We start from the raw sequence: 17439 nt of genomic DNA on the forward strand, positions 1-17439 counted from the left end.
AGATTCCTCAGCCCTGTAAAACACATAGGCTTCGGAAAAGCAACCAGCCGTGTGCAATAATACAATGTTTCTTTACGTTGCTTCTTTACTGTTGCAGGAGGATACGAGAGGTTTTCTTCAGAGTATCCTGAGTTTTGCGTTAAGGAAAAAAGTCCATTGGGAATCTTGTCACCATCCAACGCCGAGTCACCCGGAACAAGTTCGAGTGCCTGTGGGACTCCACTCCATGACCAGGTAACATTAGTCTCTCTGTACTTCATTCCTTTTTTCTTCCAATTTGCAATATTAAAATAGAGGTGAATTTGCTGTGAATCATCAAATCACAAAATCACTACAGTACTGAAGGAGGCCATTCAGCCCAGGGAGTCTTACCGACCCTTTGAAAGAGCACTCTACCCTTGTCCACTCATCCATCCACCCCACCTCTCGCCGTAACCCCATAACTTAGCTTGCACATCCCTGGGCACTCTGGCGCAATTTGGCATGGCCAATCCATCTAACCCGCGCATCTTTAGACTGTGGGAGGAAACCGGAGCACCTGAAGGAAACCCATGCAGGCACGGGGAGAACGTGCAAACTTCACACACACAGTCACCAAAGGCTGAAATTCTACCCGGGTCCCTGGCACTGTGTGGCAGCAGTGCTGACTACTGTGCATCCATGCCCCTCCATATACTGACTAGCTTATTAATAGCTTGAAATAAAAACAGAAAATGCTGGAAATCTCAGCAGCAACTGTGGAGCGAGAACCATGATTCGGGCCTGTGAACATTCGGCAGAACTTTCTATTATCCAGTGATTTTTATCTGGTGATTTTTGCCTCAAACTGGGAAGGAGAAATTGCCATTATATAGCGCCTTTTACAACGTCAGGACATCCTAGAGTTCTTCACAGCCAATTAAATACCACTGCATTGTGGTCACTGCTGTGATGTGCAGAAACGCAGCAGTCAAAAATATGTACAGCAAGATTCCACAAGAAGCAGCGTGTAGCAACCTGACCGTCTGCTTTTCGTGATGATTGGTTGAGGGATGGATATTGGCCAGGACACCAGGAACAACTCCCCCCTGTCCCTGCTAAAGGGAGCTTTAAAGTCAACCTGAGAGAGTAGAGAGAACCTTGGTTAACCATCAGTAGGCAGAAGGTACCTTGAACAGTGCAGCACCTGAGTGTCCACCTAGATAATGGGCAGAATTTCCCACTCTGGGTAATGTGAGATAACTAACGTTCAGCTTCCAGGCTACACAGCTGACTTTTCTTGCCAGATAATCCTGAACTTTGTAGAAACCCCAGCAACTGGAAATCCTGCGGTAAGGGCATCTGATCTCATAACTTTTTCTCCTCACCCCTCCCCACAACAAGAACATGGGGACACCACCCATCTTCTCCCCCACCCACAAGAGGAACCCCCACCCATTCTTCCCAATGACGCTCTCCAGGGAGCCTCCCGGTACTGCCCATGATGCCAGGGGGCAGTGTCCGGGTACTACCGCCCTACTGGGGCTGTGCTTACCTGTCCGCCTCCAGTTGGGTTCTCTTCGCCTGGTTCTCATTTGAAAAACAGTTGTAAACCTCGCCAACGTGATGTCATATTGTTGTTGGGGAGGGGGTTGGGTGGGTGATGACAATATCACCGGGGAGCCCGCTAATTATATTGAAATGAGGTTTCCTTGCATCCTGTCTGCGCTCACGGCGAGCACGTGGGCAAAATCGCAGCAAATGAAATGTATTCAATCTCTGGAGTGACTTGCACCCACAACCTTTCTTTCAGGAGTGAGAGTGCTGTCTCTGAACCTGCGCTGATGCCTAGCTTATTAATAGAGTGAAATAAAAACAGAAAATGCTGGAACTCTCAGCTGGGCCCCTAGGTGTAAAAGCATTCCAGTACATTATGTAGAAAAGATAACCAACGGTATTCTTCCCTACCGATGAATGTCTTCTGTAGAAGTAGTAATATGTAAATGTGAACAGAGACTTTTGCTAAATGACAATGAGCAGATGGCTGTTTCTCAATCCTGTGTAGTGGTGCTCCCAGGAGCAATAGAGTTTAAATATATTTTTGATTTGAGCTCTGATTTATGACGTTGTTACAACCTGCCTGCTTACCACTGGCTGGAGACTAATGGCAATCCCACAATCCTCAGGGAGTATGAGATTCCCCAATGGGGGGGGCGGAGAAATCATTAGCAGACTCCCTGCATAAATAGAGCTGCCCAGTTTGGAACTAGCTAGAGAGGAGTGCTGCTGCTGCTGCTATATATTATTGTAAATAAATGTTATTTCTTTCTATCCTTCAACTCATGCTGGATTCTTCGTGGCCCTCACAAAAGATGTAAAGAATGTACAAGCAGTCCAGTGGAAGTCAATCACCAACTGACCTCTTACCAAATATAAAACTCTGAGCAAGGGACGTCTCTGGCCAGATGTGATCAATAACGCAAGGGTCCTTCATTTTTTTTTTTGGAAGTATTATTTGCGCTCCCCAGCTTTGCATTACACGATAGAGATTATTTGCTGCAGTCACCCCTCCCTCTGTGAGATCTGATCTTGTTGATCTTCTCGGAGTAAGTTACTAAGCTGCGATGGAAGGAACATCTGATAGAGTCAAGGCTGAGGCAAAGCCATTCCCATTTACAAGAAAGCCTTGGTACTGGAACTGAGCAAGGTTTCCAAGAGTCTACAGGGTCTTGGAATGAAGAGAACATTAGAACATAGGAAGAGGCCATTCAGGCCCAGAGGCTTGCTTCAGGATTCAGTTTGATTCCGGGTGATCTGTACCTCCATTCCATTTATCCCCCTTTGCTACTTATTCCTTGACGGTCGTAACCAACCAAATTTGTCAGTCTCCATCTTGAAAGTTTCAATTAACCCAGCACCCAGTGTTTTTGGGGGTGAGTGTTCAAGGTGAGGCGGTTTAGAAATGGTCTAAGCCTTGGAGTGTAATTTCAACACTGTAGTTCTAATGGTAGGGCCTTGGATTGTGTCAGAAGAACATTTAAGGATGAAGGGTTACCTAACATGGGCAGCACGGTAGCACAAGTGATTAGCACTGTGGCTTCACAGCGCCAGGGTCCCAGGTTCGATTCCCTGCTGGGTCACTGTCTGTGCGGAGTCTGCACGTTCTCCCCGTGTGTGCGTGGGTTTCATCCGGATGCTCCGGTTTCCTCCCACAGTCCAAAGACGTGCAGGTTAGGGGTATTGGCCATGATAAATTGCCCTTACTGACCAAAAAGGTTAGGAGGGGTTATTGGGTTACGGGGATAGGGTGGAAGTGAGGGCTTAATTGGGTCGGTGCAGACTCGATGGGCCGAATGGCCTCCTTCTGCACTGTATGTTCTATGTACTATGTCTATGTACTAACAGAAAATATTCTGTTTTATCACCTCATTAACTAGGCTTGTTTGAAAACCATGGATTATGAAGTTAGGGCAACCTGGATCTTTCTTTGTTATACCAGTGGTATAACACTGGAACCAGTGCTGCCTCACAATCTGGTGATGTTCCATGGGTGTTATATTAGTATTATCTGTTGTGATATGATGTGGTAACATTGGGAGAATTGCCTGTTGGCAGTGCATAACCAGGAACTGAGGCCGACAGCAGAAAGACGACTGTAGAGGTATTGTTTTTGTCACCACTGCAGACATTGTTGTGGCAGCTACTGTGCTATATACTGATTCATGTATTTGATTATAGGGAGGCCCAGTGGAAATTCTCCCTTTTCTCTATCTTGGAAGTGCGTATCATGCATCAAAAAAGGACACACTCGATGCCATGGGGATTACAGCTCTTCTGAACGTCTCCTCCAATTGTCCGAACCATTTCGAGGATCATTATCAATATAAATGTATTCCAGTGGAGGACGATCAGAAAACGGACATCAGTTTCTGGTTCATGGAAGCAATAGAGTTCATTGGTAAGACGTATCCCTAATTTCATATTCCTCATTGTTTATTGCCAGGTTTCTTAGCATTTTGTCCATCTGATTTCAACTTAATAGTTGGTGATTGATGTTTTTTGGGGGGATTATTTATGTTTGTTCCTCTACTAATAGAAATGGAAGGTGCCACTTTTAAACATTCCCGAATCAGACCTTTGGCACGCCAGCTGCATCTATCTGGAAAATTGAATGAAAATCACTTGGAGCACACTGTCCTCCCCACCCAAATATATCAACAAATACTCCCAGTAGATGAACAACTGAGTCACGGGCAGTAATTTATGAAAAGCAGCTACTATGACTCAATCGTTTAAAGAATTCCTGCTGGGGGTGTGGTGGTGGGGGGGGGGGGGGGGGGGGGGCTTTTCATGTCTCTGATGTTCCATTTCTATTTCAAAATAGGGCTGAGTGGGATTAAAATCAAGTGGGACACGGGAGCATTGACTTGCTGAATTGCAGGATATGCTAATTGAGGATCAACTGATGTAGTTTTGATTACACATCCATCATCATACATTCACGCAAACACGCACACACACACACACCCACACATATACATACATCCACCCACATACCCACCCACCTCCACACTCAGCACAAACCCAACCCCCACACACCCCCTAGCTGAACTCATCTTCATTTCCACTCTTATAAGAACATAAGAACTAGGAGCAGGAGTAGGCCATCTGTACCCTCGAGCCTGCTCCGCCATTCAAAAGATCATGGATGATATTTGTGGACTCAGCTCCACTTTCCGGCCCGAACACCATAACCCTTAATCCCTTTATTCTTCAAAAAACTATCTATCTTTATCTTAAAAACATTTAATGAAGGAGCCTCTACTGCTTCACTGGGCAAGGAATTCCATAGATTCACAACCCTTTGGGTGAAGAAGTTCCTCCTAAACTCAGTCCTAAATCTACTTCCCCTTATTTTGAGGCTATGCCCCCTAGTTCTGCTTTCACCCGCCAGTGGAAACAACCTGCCCGCATCTATCCTATCTATTCCCTTCATAATTTTATATGTTTCTATAAGATCCGCCCCTCATCCTTCTAAATTCCAATGAGTACAGTCCCAGTCTACTCAACCTCTCCTCGCAATCCAACCCCTTCAGCTCTGGGATTAACCTAGTGAATCTTCTCTGCACACCCTCCAGTGCCAGTACGTCCTTTCTCAAGTGAGACAAAACTGAACACAATACTCCAGGTGTGGCCTCACTAACACCTTATACAATTGCAGCATAACCTCCCTCGTCTTAAATTCCATCCCTCTAGCAATGAAGGACAAAATTCCATTTGCCTTCTTAATCACCTGTTGCACCTGTAAACCAACGTTTTGCGACTCATGCACTAGCACACCCAGGTCTCTCTGCACAGCAGTATGTTTTAATATTTTATCATTCAAATAATAATCCCTTTTGCTGTTATTCCTACCAAAATGGATAACCTCACATTTGTCAACATTGTATTCCATCTTCCAGGCCCTAGCCCATTCACTTAGCCTATCCAAATCCCTCTGCAGACTTCCAGTATCCTCTGCACTTTTTGCTTTACCACTCATCTTAGTGTCGTCTGCAAACTTGTACACATTGCCCTTGGTCCCCAACACCAAATCATCTATGTAAATTGTGAACAATTGTGGGCCCAACACTGATCGATCCCTGAGGGACACCACTAGCTACTGATTGCCAACCAGAGAAACACCCATTAATCCCACTCTTTGCTTTCTATTAATTAAACAATCCTCTATCTATGCTACTACTTTACCCTTAATGCCATGTATCTTTATCTTATGCAGCAACCTTTTGTGTGGCACCTTGTCAAAGGCTTTCTGGAAATTCAGATATACCACATCCATTGGCTCCCCGTTATCTACCGCACTGGTAATATCCTCAAAAAATGCCACTAAATTAGTTGGGTATGATCTGCCCTTTATGAACCCATGCTGCGTCTGCCCAATGGGACAATTTCCATCCAGATGCCTCGCTATTTCTTCCTTGATGATAGATTCCAGCATCTTCCCTACTACCACAATATGGGACCACCCCAGAGTCTAGTGAATTTTGGTAAATTATCACTAGTGCATTTGCAATTTCCCTAGCCATCTCTTTTAGCACTCTGGGATGCATTCCATCAGGGCCAGGAGACTTGTCCAACTTTAGCCCCATTAGCTTGCCCATCACTACCTCCTTAGTGATAACAATCCTCTCAAGGTCCTCACCTGTCATAGCCTCATTTCTATCAGTCACTGGCATGTTATTTGTGTTTTCCACTGTGAAGACCGACCCAAAAAACCTGTTCAGTTCCTCAGCCATTTCCTCATCTCTCATTATTAAATCTCCCTTCTCATCCTCTAAAGGACCAATGGTCCACCTTGGCCACACTTTTTTATTTTATTTTATTTGTAGAAACTTTTACGATCTGTTTTTATATTCTGAGCAAGTTTACTCTCATAATCTATCTTACTCTTCTTTAAGCTTTTTTAGTAGCTTTCTGTTGCCCCCTAACAATTTCCCAGTCCTCTAGTCTCCCACTAATCTTTGCCACTTTGTATGCGTTTTCCTTCAATTTGATACTCTCCCTTATTTCCTTAGATATCCACGGTTGATTTTCCCTCTTTCTACCGTCCTTCCTTTTTGTTGGTATAAACCTTTGCTGAGCACTGTGAAAAATCACTTGGAAGGTTCTTCACTGTTCCTCAACTGTTTCACCAAAGTCTTTGCTCCCAGTCTACCGTAGCTAGTTCTTCTCTCATCCCATTGTAATCTCCTTTGTTTAAGCACAAAACACTGGTGTTTGATTTTACCTTCTCACCCTCCATCTGTATTTTAAATTCCACCATATTGTGATCGCTCCTTCCGAGAGGATCCCTAACTATGAGATCATGAATCAATCCTGTCTCATTACACAGGACCAGATCTAGGACCGCTTGTTCCCTCGTAGGTTCCATTACATACTGTTCTAGGAAACTATCGCGGATACATTCTATAAACTCCTCCTCAGGGCTGCCTTGACCGACCTGGTTAAACCAATCGACATGTAGATTAAAATCCCCCATGATAACTGCTGTACCATTTCTACATGCATCCGTTGTTTCTTTGTTTATTGCCTGCCCCACCATAATATTACTATTTGGTGGCCTATAGACTACTCCTATCAGTGACTTTTTTGCCTTACTATTCCTGATTTCCACCCAAATGGATTCAACCTTATCCTCCATAGCACCGATGTCGTCCCTTACTATTGCCCGGATGTCATCCCTAAATAACAGAGCTACACCACCTCCCTTACCATCCACTCTGTTCTTCCGAATAGTTTGATACCCTTGGATATTTAACTCCCAGTCATGACCATCCTTTAACCATGTTTCAGTAACGGCCACTAAATCATAGTCATTCATGATGATTTGCGCCATTATTCCGAATACTACGAGCATTCAGGAAAGTACACTTATGTTGGCTTTTTTACCTCTGTTTTGAATCTTAACACCTCGATCAGTAACCTCTCCTAAGTTATATTTCCTCTTAACTTTTCTCCTAATTTTCCTTGTCGTTGAACCCATAGCACAGATGTAATCCCTTACATTCTCCCCCCAAACATACACAATACAATCCCCTTGAAAAAGTAAGTAAAATGTGAAGTTTCTCTATCAATTTCAGTTCTGTACAGGTGTCATTTTTTACCCTGTTTGTTAGTTGGTCAGATCTGCAGTCCACACCCGTTTGATGCTGTTTTCATCACTTCTGGCAGATTGCTGCCAGTTCCTGGCTCCATCCACCAATAAAATGGGCAGTATAAGTTGGGTGGTGACCATTTTAGACAGTTGTTTTAATTGTCAGTTAATGGGATCCTCAGCTACAGTCAGAAATGCTGGATGCCAGTTTTGGCATCTTTTATGCCAGTCATGTGTGTGCTTTGAGGCATAAAAGCTTCCACATTTTCCCCTGCAGTAGGTATTGTAGTGACTCCAAAATGGTGCTTCCACCAATTGAAACTCCTACATATCCTCCCCCTCAAGCTGCTGCCCTTCAAATTCTGAAACCCCACCTTTTTCACACCCATCAGGCTGTCAAACTGCCCGTGATCCTTTGGGAATGGCATAGTGTGCACACTGCTCACCACCCATCTGATGTGCAACCCTATCCAAAAATGTGTCCCTATTAACCCAGTTTGACGTGGGTGGCAAGGGGTAAAGTTTGAGGCACTCTCCGAATTGCGGAGATTGTGTAATTTAAACCAATGTTATATATCCTGCGATCACACAATTGGTCACAATAATTATTCTGTGATGCATTTAAATCTTGGGAATTTACCTCCTCCCGCCAATGAATGTAAAGCACCTTGAGGGGATTAGGAGTGAATAGGATCAACCCCTTGAACAATATGTTGGACAAAAGCAAGTCCCTTGATTGTGAGGTTCTGGTTTCATTTAAATCAGGCACACAAGCTGCAGAGTGCAGAGCGAGCGACTAGATTGAGACCTCGTGATTGGTTGAGGGCGGTGGCTAGAAAGGTGAGCTGGAGAGAATGGGCGAGGGCAGTCCCCACATGGCAGCAGCCCAGATCAATTTTATGAGCCTTGGGGGATATTAATTTAACATTTGTAATGGGCATCTTTGGTCACATTGTCCGTGCGCTTTGCACGCCCAATGTTAATGCCCTTATAAGAAGGAACCAGTCACGTTGCCAAACGATCAGTTTTAAGACAAGTGACCAAAAGGCTAGGCCAAAGAGATACTCAAAGGAGAGAGACAGAGAGGCTATTTCAGAACTTGCAGCCTGGGCAGCTGAGGTTACAGAGGTTGAGGCTATGGAGGGATTTATAGACCATGGTAAGTCTTTTAAAATTGAGCTATTGCCAGACTAGGAGCCAACATAGGCCAGTGAGCAAGGGTGACGACTGAATGGGACTTAGTTTGGCTAAGAGTTTTAGAGGAACTCGAGTTTACAGTGGATGCAGAATGGGAGGACAACATTATAATAGCTGAGTCCAGATGTAACAAAGGCTTGGGTGAGAGTTTCAGTCGCAGGTGAGCTGAGGCTGTGGTAGAAACTGGCAATAACATGCAGGTGGAGTTGGGCATTCTTGGTGATGGAAAGGATACTGGTCAGATGCTGAGCTTGAGGTTAAATAGCACGCCCCAATATTGGCCAGGGAGGATGAGAGAGTGATGTGTTTGTGGAGGGACCCAAGGCAATGGCTTTGGCTTTTGCAGTATTCTAAACTGATTTGAATTTAAATCCAAACATGCCTCTGGCACTGTTTTGCAGCAGCTCTTTTATTTACGTCTAGGTTTTCAAATTGCCCTTTCCTATCCAAACTGCATCGTTGGTGTTGTGATATTTCAACTGAAAACTAGTCACCTACTTTCTCCTTTTTAGAAGGAGCAATTGTGCTGATCCGTCTCTTGTTTTAATGTCTGCCAATCACAAGGTTTGAATTGTGAAACATGAATTTGAAGCAGAAAGCTGACAGGAACTGAAACAGGCCATTCAGCCCCTTGTTGCCTGCTCTGTCATTCAATTAGAAAGGGCTACAGATCACAAATCCACTCAAGTCGACCAACAACACAGACTATGCTGAGAGACTCTGCCGTCGCACCTCTCTCACACTCCTCAACCACCTCGTCCGCCAGCTCTACAGCAGACAACGCAACCTGGAAAACAAGATAGAGGCCATATTCTCAACTTGCGCTCGGGATGCAGCAGACCAGCTGCGGAACACCGCCAAACAGATGAGACAACAATACCTTGCCACCTATATGCACACCGAGAACAGGAAGCTTGAGAAACTCGGCATCACCACCAGCAGCAACCAAGCCACCCCCGGTACCACAGTAGAAAACAATACAGGGAAATCTATTGTCAACTTGTCGGACTACACCCTTCAACCAGACGAAATCGAAGTCCTCAGCAGAGGGCTCAATTTCTACACCACCACCAAAATGGACCCCATCAGTCACGGAGGAATTCATCAGGCGAATGAGGCTCCGGGAATTCTTCCACAGACCCCAAGAGGCCAACAGCGAACCCAAGGAGACTACCAATGATACGGAACAGTAGACCGAGAGATCTGTGGTGTGGCAACTGAAGAGGAAAGAGTCGAATTGGACCCCTCCGCTGCCCCAGACTCGACATGTATGCTCAGGCCGTCAGCAGTCGCGTCAATGCCAGATTCATCAGTCGCATTCACAAGACAGCCCCGAACGTCACCCAAGCACAACGCAACGCCATCTCAAGACCAACCGCAACATCATCATCAAACCAGCAGACAAAGGAGGGGCCACCGTCATACTGAACGGAACGGACTACTGCAAAGAAGTATACCGACAACTCAACAACCAGGAACACTACAGACAGTTACCCGCAGATCCGACCAAGGAACACATCCGCCAACTCAACAGACTGATTAAGACCTTGGACCCAGACCTTCAGAGCACCCTACGTGCTCTCATCCCACGTACTCCCCACATTGAAGATCTCTACTGCCTCCCGAAAATACACAAGGCCAACACACCAGGCCGTCCTAACATTTCAGGCAATGGGACCCTGTGTGAGAACCTCTCTGGCTACATCGAGGGCATCTTGAAACCCATCGTACAAGGTACGCCCAGCTTCTGTCGCGACACAACAGACTTCCTACAGAAACTCAGCACCCATGGACCAGTTGAACCAGGAACATTCCTCGTCACAATGGACGTCTCGGCACTCTACACCAGCATCCCCCATGACGACGGCATTGCTGCAACAGCCTCAGTACTCAACACCGACAACTGCCAATCTCCAGGCACAATTCTGCAACTCATCCGCTTCATTCTGGATCACAACGTCTTCACCTTCGACAACAAGTTCTTCATCCAGACGCGCGGAACAGCCATGGGGACCAAATTTGCACCTCAATATGCCAACATCTTCATGCACAAGCTTGAACAAGACCTCCTTACCGCACAGGACCTTCAACCGATGTTATACACCAGATACATCGATGACATTTTTTTCCTTTGGACCCACGGCGAAGAATCACTGAAACGACTACACGATAACATCAATAAGTTCCATCCAACCATCAGACTCACCATGGACTACTCTCCAAAACTAGTTGCATTCTTGGACACACTCATCTCCATCAAGGACGGTCACCTCAGCACTTCGCTTTACCGCAAGCCCACGGATAACCTCACGACGTTCCACTTCTCCAGCTTCCACCCTAAACACATTAAAGAAGCCATCCCCTATGGACAAGCCCTCCGTATACACAGGATCTGCTCAGACGAGGAGGAGCGTAACAGACATCTACAGACACTGAAAGATGCCCTCGTACGAACGGGATATGGCGCTCGACTCATCGATCGACAGTTCCAATATACCACAGCAAAAAAACGCACCAACCTCCTCAGAAGACAAACATGGGACACAACCGACAGAATACCCTTCATCATCCAGTACTTCCCCGGAGCGGAGAAACTACGACATCACCTTCGCAGCCTTCAACACGTCATCGATGAAGATGAACATCTTGCCAAGGTCATCCCCACACCCCCACTACTTGCCTTCAAACAACCGCGCAACCTCAAACAAACCATTGTTTGCAGCAAACTACCCAGCCTTCAGAACAGTGACCACGACACCACACAACCCTGCCATGGCAATCTCTGCCAGATCATCGACATGGATTGCACCATTACACGTGAGAACAGCACCCACCAGGTACGCGGTACATACTCGTGCGACTCGGCCAACGTTGTCTACCTCATACGCTGCAGGAAAGGATGTCCCGAAGCGTGGTACATTGGCGAGACCATGCAGACGCTGCAACAACGAATGAACGGACATCGCGCGACAATCACCAGGCAGGAATGTTCCCTTCCAGTCGGGGAACACTTCAGCAGTCAAGGGCATTCAGCCTCCGATCTCCGGGTAAGCGTTCTCCAAGGCGGTCTTCAGGACGAGCGACAACGCAGAATCGCCGAGCTCCCCCCCCCCCCCCCCCCCCCCCCAATCTGGCCTGGGCTTGCGAAATCCTACCAACTGTCCTGGCTTGAGACAATTCACACCTCTTTAACCTGGGGTTACCCCATCTCTGGATCTGTAAACACTTAATTAACTGCAAATGCTCGCAGTCTAAGCATTGTCTTGCATCTTTGAATTTGTCTATATGTATGTTTCTGGAACATACCTCTTCATTCGCCTGAGGAAGGAGCAGTGCTCTGAAAGCTCGTGTTTGAAACAAACCTGTTGGACTTTAACCTGGTGTTGTAAGACTTCTTACTGTGCTCACCCCAGTCCAACGCCGGCATCTCCACATCATTCAATTAGATCACAGGTGATCTGAATCCCAACTCCATTTTATTCCCACCCCCAATCATTTCTTCCATGCCTCTAGGCACATAGAGCACATACTCCTGGGACAGGTTGCTGGCCTGTCGCCACCTTGGCCAGTAGGTCCTGGAGGTAGGTCCTGAACCCAGAGCTGCCACCTCACGGGCAGGGACACTGTATCCACTGTGCCACCCTTTACCCAACAAAGTTACAAACCTTTGTGAAAAGAGAAACCTCCTTATGTAAATCTTTAGTTCTATGTTTAAGTAACTTATACACAAGGTTCAGAATTTGCTCCCATATAGTTTAAAACTATGAAAGTTAACTGCTGTGTGCGATACTCCTGGTCTATAGATAACCATTAACATCAGTTCTTACACTTCCCCCATTAGGCTAACCTATAGCTTGTCCCTTATTATTTTTTGGATAATTGGAATTGTGTACATTTGTATATTTGTTGTCTATTGCAGTAACCACGGAGATCCCAAAATACCTTCCAGACCAACTAATTTCCGTTCGTACCTCCCCAAGTGTGCTGGATGTAATCTATTTGTCCCGAGCAGCTTATCAACCTTTAGTCCTTCAATGATTCTGCAGTACACAAACTTGGAAATAAAAATGACCAAACGAGGGAAGATTCCTTGCAGCAAGTCAATATTGTGACTGCAATATAAAGATTGTGTCATTTCATCACCATCCATTGCATAGTTTGAGGCCAGAGGCAGAGCTGTGTGAAGAAGTGAGGTTTGTTAGGGTCGGAACTGCAGATCTGGTCAACAAACGAACAGGATAAAAATTGAGACCTGTACAGAACTGAAATTGATAGAGAAACTTCACATTTTACTTACTTTTAAAAGGGGATTGTATTGTGTGTGTGTGTGTGTGTGTGTTTGGTGGGGGAGGGGGGGAATGTAAGGGATTACATCTGTGATAAGAGTGGAAATGAAGATGAGTTCCGTTGGGGGGGGGTGGGGTTGAGTTTCTGCTGGGTGTGTGGGTGGATGTATATGTGTGTGGGTGGGTGGATGCATGTATGTATATGTGTGTGGGTGGGTGGATGTGTTTGTGTGTGGGTGTGTTTCGGTGAATGATTGATGATGGATGTTTGTGGGTGGGTGGATGATTCAGACACTCACCACTGTTTATTTTAAACCTTCTCTTCCTTACCGTTTGCTGTTCTTTGTCAGATTCTGTCAAAAAGGTTGATGGCCGAATACTAGTTCATTGCCAAGCTGGCATCTCACGATCCGCCACCATCTGCCTTGCTTATTTAATGATGACTAAACGCGTACGGCTGGAGGAGGCCTTTGATTTTGTCAAGCAGAGACGGAGCATCATCTCTCCCAACTTCAGCTTCATGGGACAGCTGTTGCAGTTCGAAACTCAGATTTTGGTGCCTTCACGCTCTGTAAAAGCTGCTAGTCCGTCAGAGACCCTCAGGGAGCAGAGCAAATCTTCATCGACCCCAACATCTCAGTTTGTCTTCAGCTTCCCCGTGTCGGTGGGTGTTCATTCAACACCAAATGGCCTCAGTTACTTACCCAACCCCATCACAACATCACCAACTTACTAATGGATGACCGTTTCTCAACCAAACGCTCATAACGTGTGTCCAATAGAGCATCCCGTCAAGTAGTTTGTTAGACAGTCTGAACCTCTTATTTTATAGAGGCTGAAGAAGGTTGGCATTCAGTTTTGACACTTAACCTAGAAGAAAATTGGCTATTTTTACACCTAATTTCTTAAGTGTCAAGACTAGACACTTTTTTTTGCAATAAGTCATTTTTGAATAAACATGAAGCTTTTTTTAATTTTCTAATTAAATACATTGGCCTCAGTATTTATATTGCAAGCTTCCTTCTCTTACGGGCAGGATGCCAATGTGGGTCGCCCATGTTAAATGTCTAGTAGGCACCAAGTTGATATCGCTGCAGGTGTGTGTAATTCACACATGGACTTTCTCCTGGTGTCTCCATTAATGTCAGAATCTAAAGCAGACAAAATGAACACAAGAGTAACGCTCAAAAGAGAGTGACCTGCTATGTAACACTCAGTTCACTGGTGCCAGGCCAACCAGTCCAGCATTCCAATCTCCCTGCCATGTGCCTGGCTGGTTGGGCCACTGGGTGGGACATTCAGGAAATCTCCATCTCTCTCTCTCTCTCTTTTTCCTGCATCTTAACTTGGGACTTTGACCAAATATTTTACCCAAAGAAGAATTTGGGACCTGTGTTTTCAGTTTTCTAAACGGGGAGGGGTGAGTGGGGAGGAAAGTCTGAACTAATCCTGTGCTCTTTGGAGGCACTGGGCTGCTTCCTTGTCATTTGATTAAATCCCACATTCAAGTGCGAAATACCAGCAGACACTCGCAAGCCAGCTGAAAGATGAAATCGAGTTGGCTGAGGATGTTGCCCAGAGTGAAGCCAGTTGCCACTTGTAGATTACCGTGACATGACCCATTCACCGGTGGGGCGATGTGTCAGGGGCCAGCACATAACCACGTCAGAGAAACACCTAAAATGCAAAAACAACATGGAGTTGAAAGCACAACTTTTTTTAAAATGGTGTGATTCAGGGGTATGACTGAAACCTATTGCACTGTGCAACCGCAATGAAGACAGGCTGGACAATGAATGACTGACCTTCAATCTCCCAACACTGTGCTTCGCTATTACTGTTTCATTCTGTGCTGACCACAGATGTTTTTTTAAACCGTAATTCGCTTCCAATTGAACTCTCTACCAGCAACAATTGACCCTGGACCTTTATTGAAACTTTCAGGTGGTGGACTGGTTTGAAGATCCGTACTGAATCTAATCTCCACTAAATGATGCGATAGATAGATTCTCTGACACTCAGCAATTTTTAACATCTTTGAAAACCCCTCAATAAAGACAGTTGTTACTGCAGACAGTGCAGTCTGGCTGGTACAGGGTCCTTTAAAAAGCACAGCCTTGCTTGGCCTTATCGTTTTGACTTCAGTCCATCAGAAGCAGTGTTGTGGTTATTTTTATTTGAGTGTGCAATATTGACATTTTGACGAGTGGCCGGACATTCGGGAGGCCAAAGGCTCCAGAAAACGAACTGAGGTTCTCTGGTCAACACATTCAAAATTTGATATTTGTTTTCCCACTTGGCAATATAATGTCCCAGAGTTTGATGGGAATGTAACGGTGAGTTTAATGTGCTCATCATTATTGATGCAGTGATGTCTAGCGGGACAGCGACACGCCACGTGTTGCTGGACCATTTCTGCCATTCTACCATCAGTCCCTAAACCATTGAGAGCTCACCCTTGACCTCCATGTGAGCATACCGGAATTGTTGGATTTGCGCTGGCAATATGAGTTAAACATAGAAAGTTAGGGGTTCTATTTCACAATAAAAAGACACCGATAGTGATGGGATTTATAGGTCCTGATAACCTTACCTTGGAGACCCAGAAAGGGAATTCTTGAAACCGCGGAAACTCATTCCTTAAGGTAGTAAGTTGTTCTTAGAGATTTTCAATTTTCTTTGCACCTTTTATTTTATTTCTTTTATTTCTGTCTCAGCCAATCATCCATTGCCTCTCTTTATTTCTTGTGTTTCAATTCACCCTCTTCCCTTCGCTGTCGGCTGTTCCGTTTATCGCTTTATCCTTTTAAAAAAAATTTAGAGTATACAATTATTATTTTTTTCCAATTAAGGGGCAATTTAGCATGGCCAATCCACCTAACATGCCCATTTTTGGGTTGTGAGGGTGAAACCCACGCAGACATGGGGAGAATGTGCAAACTCCACACGGACAGTGACCCAGAGCCGGGATTTGAACCCGGGTCCTCAGCGCTGCAGTCCCAGTGCTAACCACTGCGCCACATGCCGCCCCATCACTTTATCCTTAAAAGCTATCCCGTTGTTCACTGAGGCCCCAGGTGACCTTTTGACCGATTTCTTTTCACTAGCGGGCTGTCCCACTCCAGTAAATTCTGAGCTAATAAGAATCAAGAGTTTTCTGAAACATTGATGAGATTGGCTAAACATCCAGGTTTGGAGCCTCCCTGAATGGAGGTCAGGGCACAGAATTGATGTTCTATTGCTGCCCAGTCTGTTACCCACACCCAGTGAAGTGTCTCAGTGATTCAGAGCATTAGAAAAATACCCTCAATGCAATATACCCGGGTGAACGTTTCGATATTTGCACATGTTTTGTCCTATCTATTTATGATTAAGGAGCAGTAAATGTCTTGCTTGAGGAAAAAATGTACAACAAGCAGCATATGAATGTGTTGCGGTATTTTATACTTCATATATAATTCATTTCATTTGTCACTCTGAAGGTCAGAACCTCTTTCTGATTTATTTATTGCTCAAGCAGCTGTTTGTAAAATAGGAAATAAAGTGAGACATTTTCAACTTTTGTTGGCTGCCGCAGGGTGCGTTAATACTTTTTTTCTTACTGCGTTTTCAACAATATAGTCAAATTAAAATCGATCACTATCAGACACTGCAGGGATCATTCATTGGTGCCCGGGAGCTCAAGTGCACTCTCTCTTTGCTGGAGCATAGACTTGACTTGCAAAGTGCTTTTCACAACCAGCAGATGTCTCAAAGCACTTTATAACCAATGAAGTGCTTTTAGTAGAATCGATGTTGTAATGTCGGACGTGTGGAGGACAATTTGTGCACAGCAACACGCACAAACAACAAATGTGATAATGACCGTACAATTCTTTTTCTTTTGTAATGTCGATTGAGGGATAAATGCTGGTTAGATACTGAGGATAATTTCCCTTGCTTTTCAAAATAGTGCTGTGCTTTCCTACATCTACCTGAGCAGGTACTCAGGGCCTCAGTTTGACATCTCGTCAGAAAGACAACACCTCTGACAATGCAGCACTCCCTCAGTACTGCACTGGAGTGTCAGCCTTCATGCTTGTGCTCAAGACCTTGAGTGGGGCTTGAAGCATCGTTGGATTACAGTAAATTTACTGCTGCACAGATGATTTGACTGACCTGAGGCAAAAGTATTTGATATCTAACTGGCACCGAAACAGACCCCAATCTCCTTATTTATCTATTCTTAAATATGGAATCCCTAGTTGCTGTGAGAAGATATGCCCCTCCCCGCCCCTTAAAATGGCATTAAAAATGAAGGACATGTTGTGGGTTCAGGGTCATGTCTGGACCTGATCAGGTAAA

General features: G+C 45.1%; 1 protein-coding gene across 1 annotated transcript in view; it reads left to right on the plus strand.

Moving 5' to 3' along the window:
- dusp4 (dual specificity phosphatase 4) overlaps nt 1–16657 on the plus strand; it is a 29397-nt gene extending 12740 nt beyond the window's left edge. The window contains 3 exon segments of the mRNA XM_072517031.1: nt 98–234; nt 3697–3916; nt 13446–16657. Of these exon segments, the coding sequence (XP_072373132.1) occupies nt 98–234; nt 3697–3916; nt 13446–13831 (743 nt within the window). The 3' untranslated portion in view covers nt 13832–16657.
- Nucleotides 16658–17439: the final 782 nt, after the last annotated feature.

Source organism: Scyliorhinus torazame, chromosome 9 (assembly GCF_047496885.1).
Source record: "Scyliorhinus torazame isolate Kashiwa2021f chromosome 9, sScyTor2.1, whole genome shotgun sequence".
Taxonomy (NCBI): Eukaryota; Metazoa; Chordata; class Chondrichthyes; order Carcharhiniformes; family Scyliorhinidae; genus Scyliorhinus; species Scyliorhinus torazame.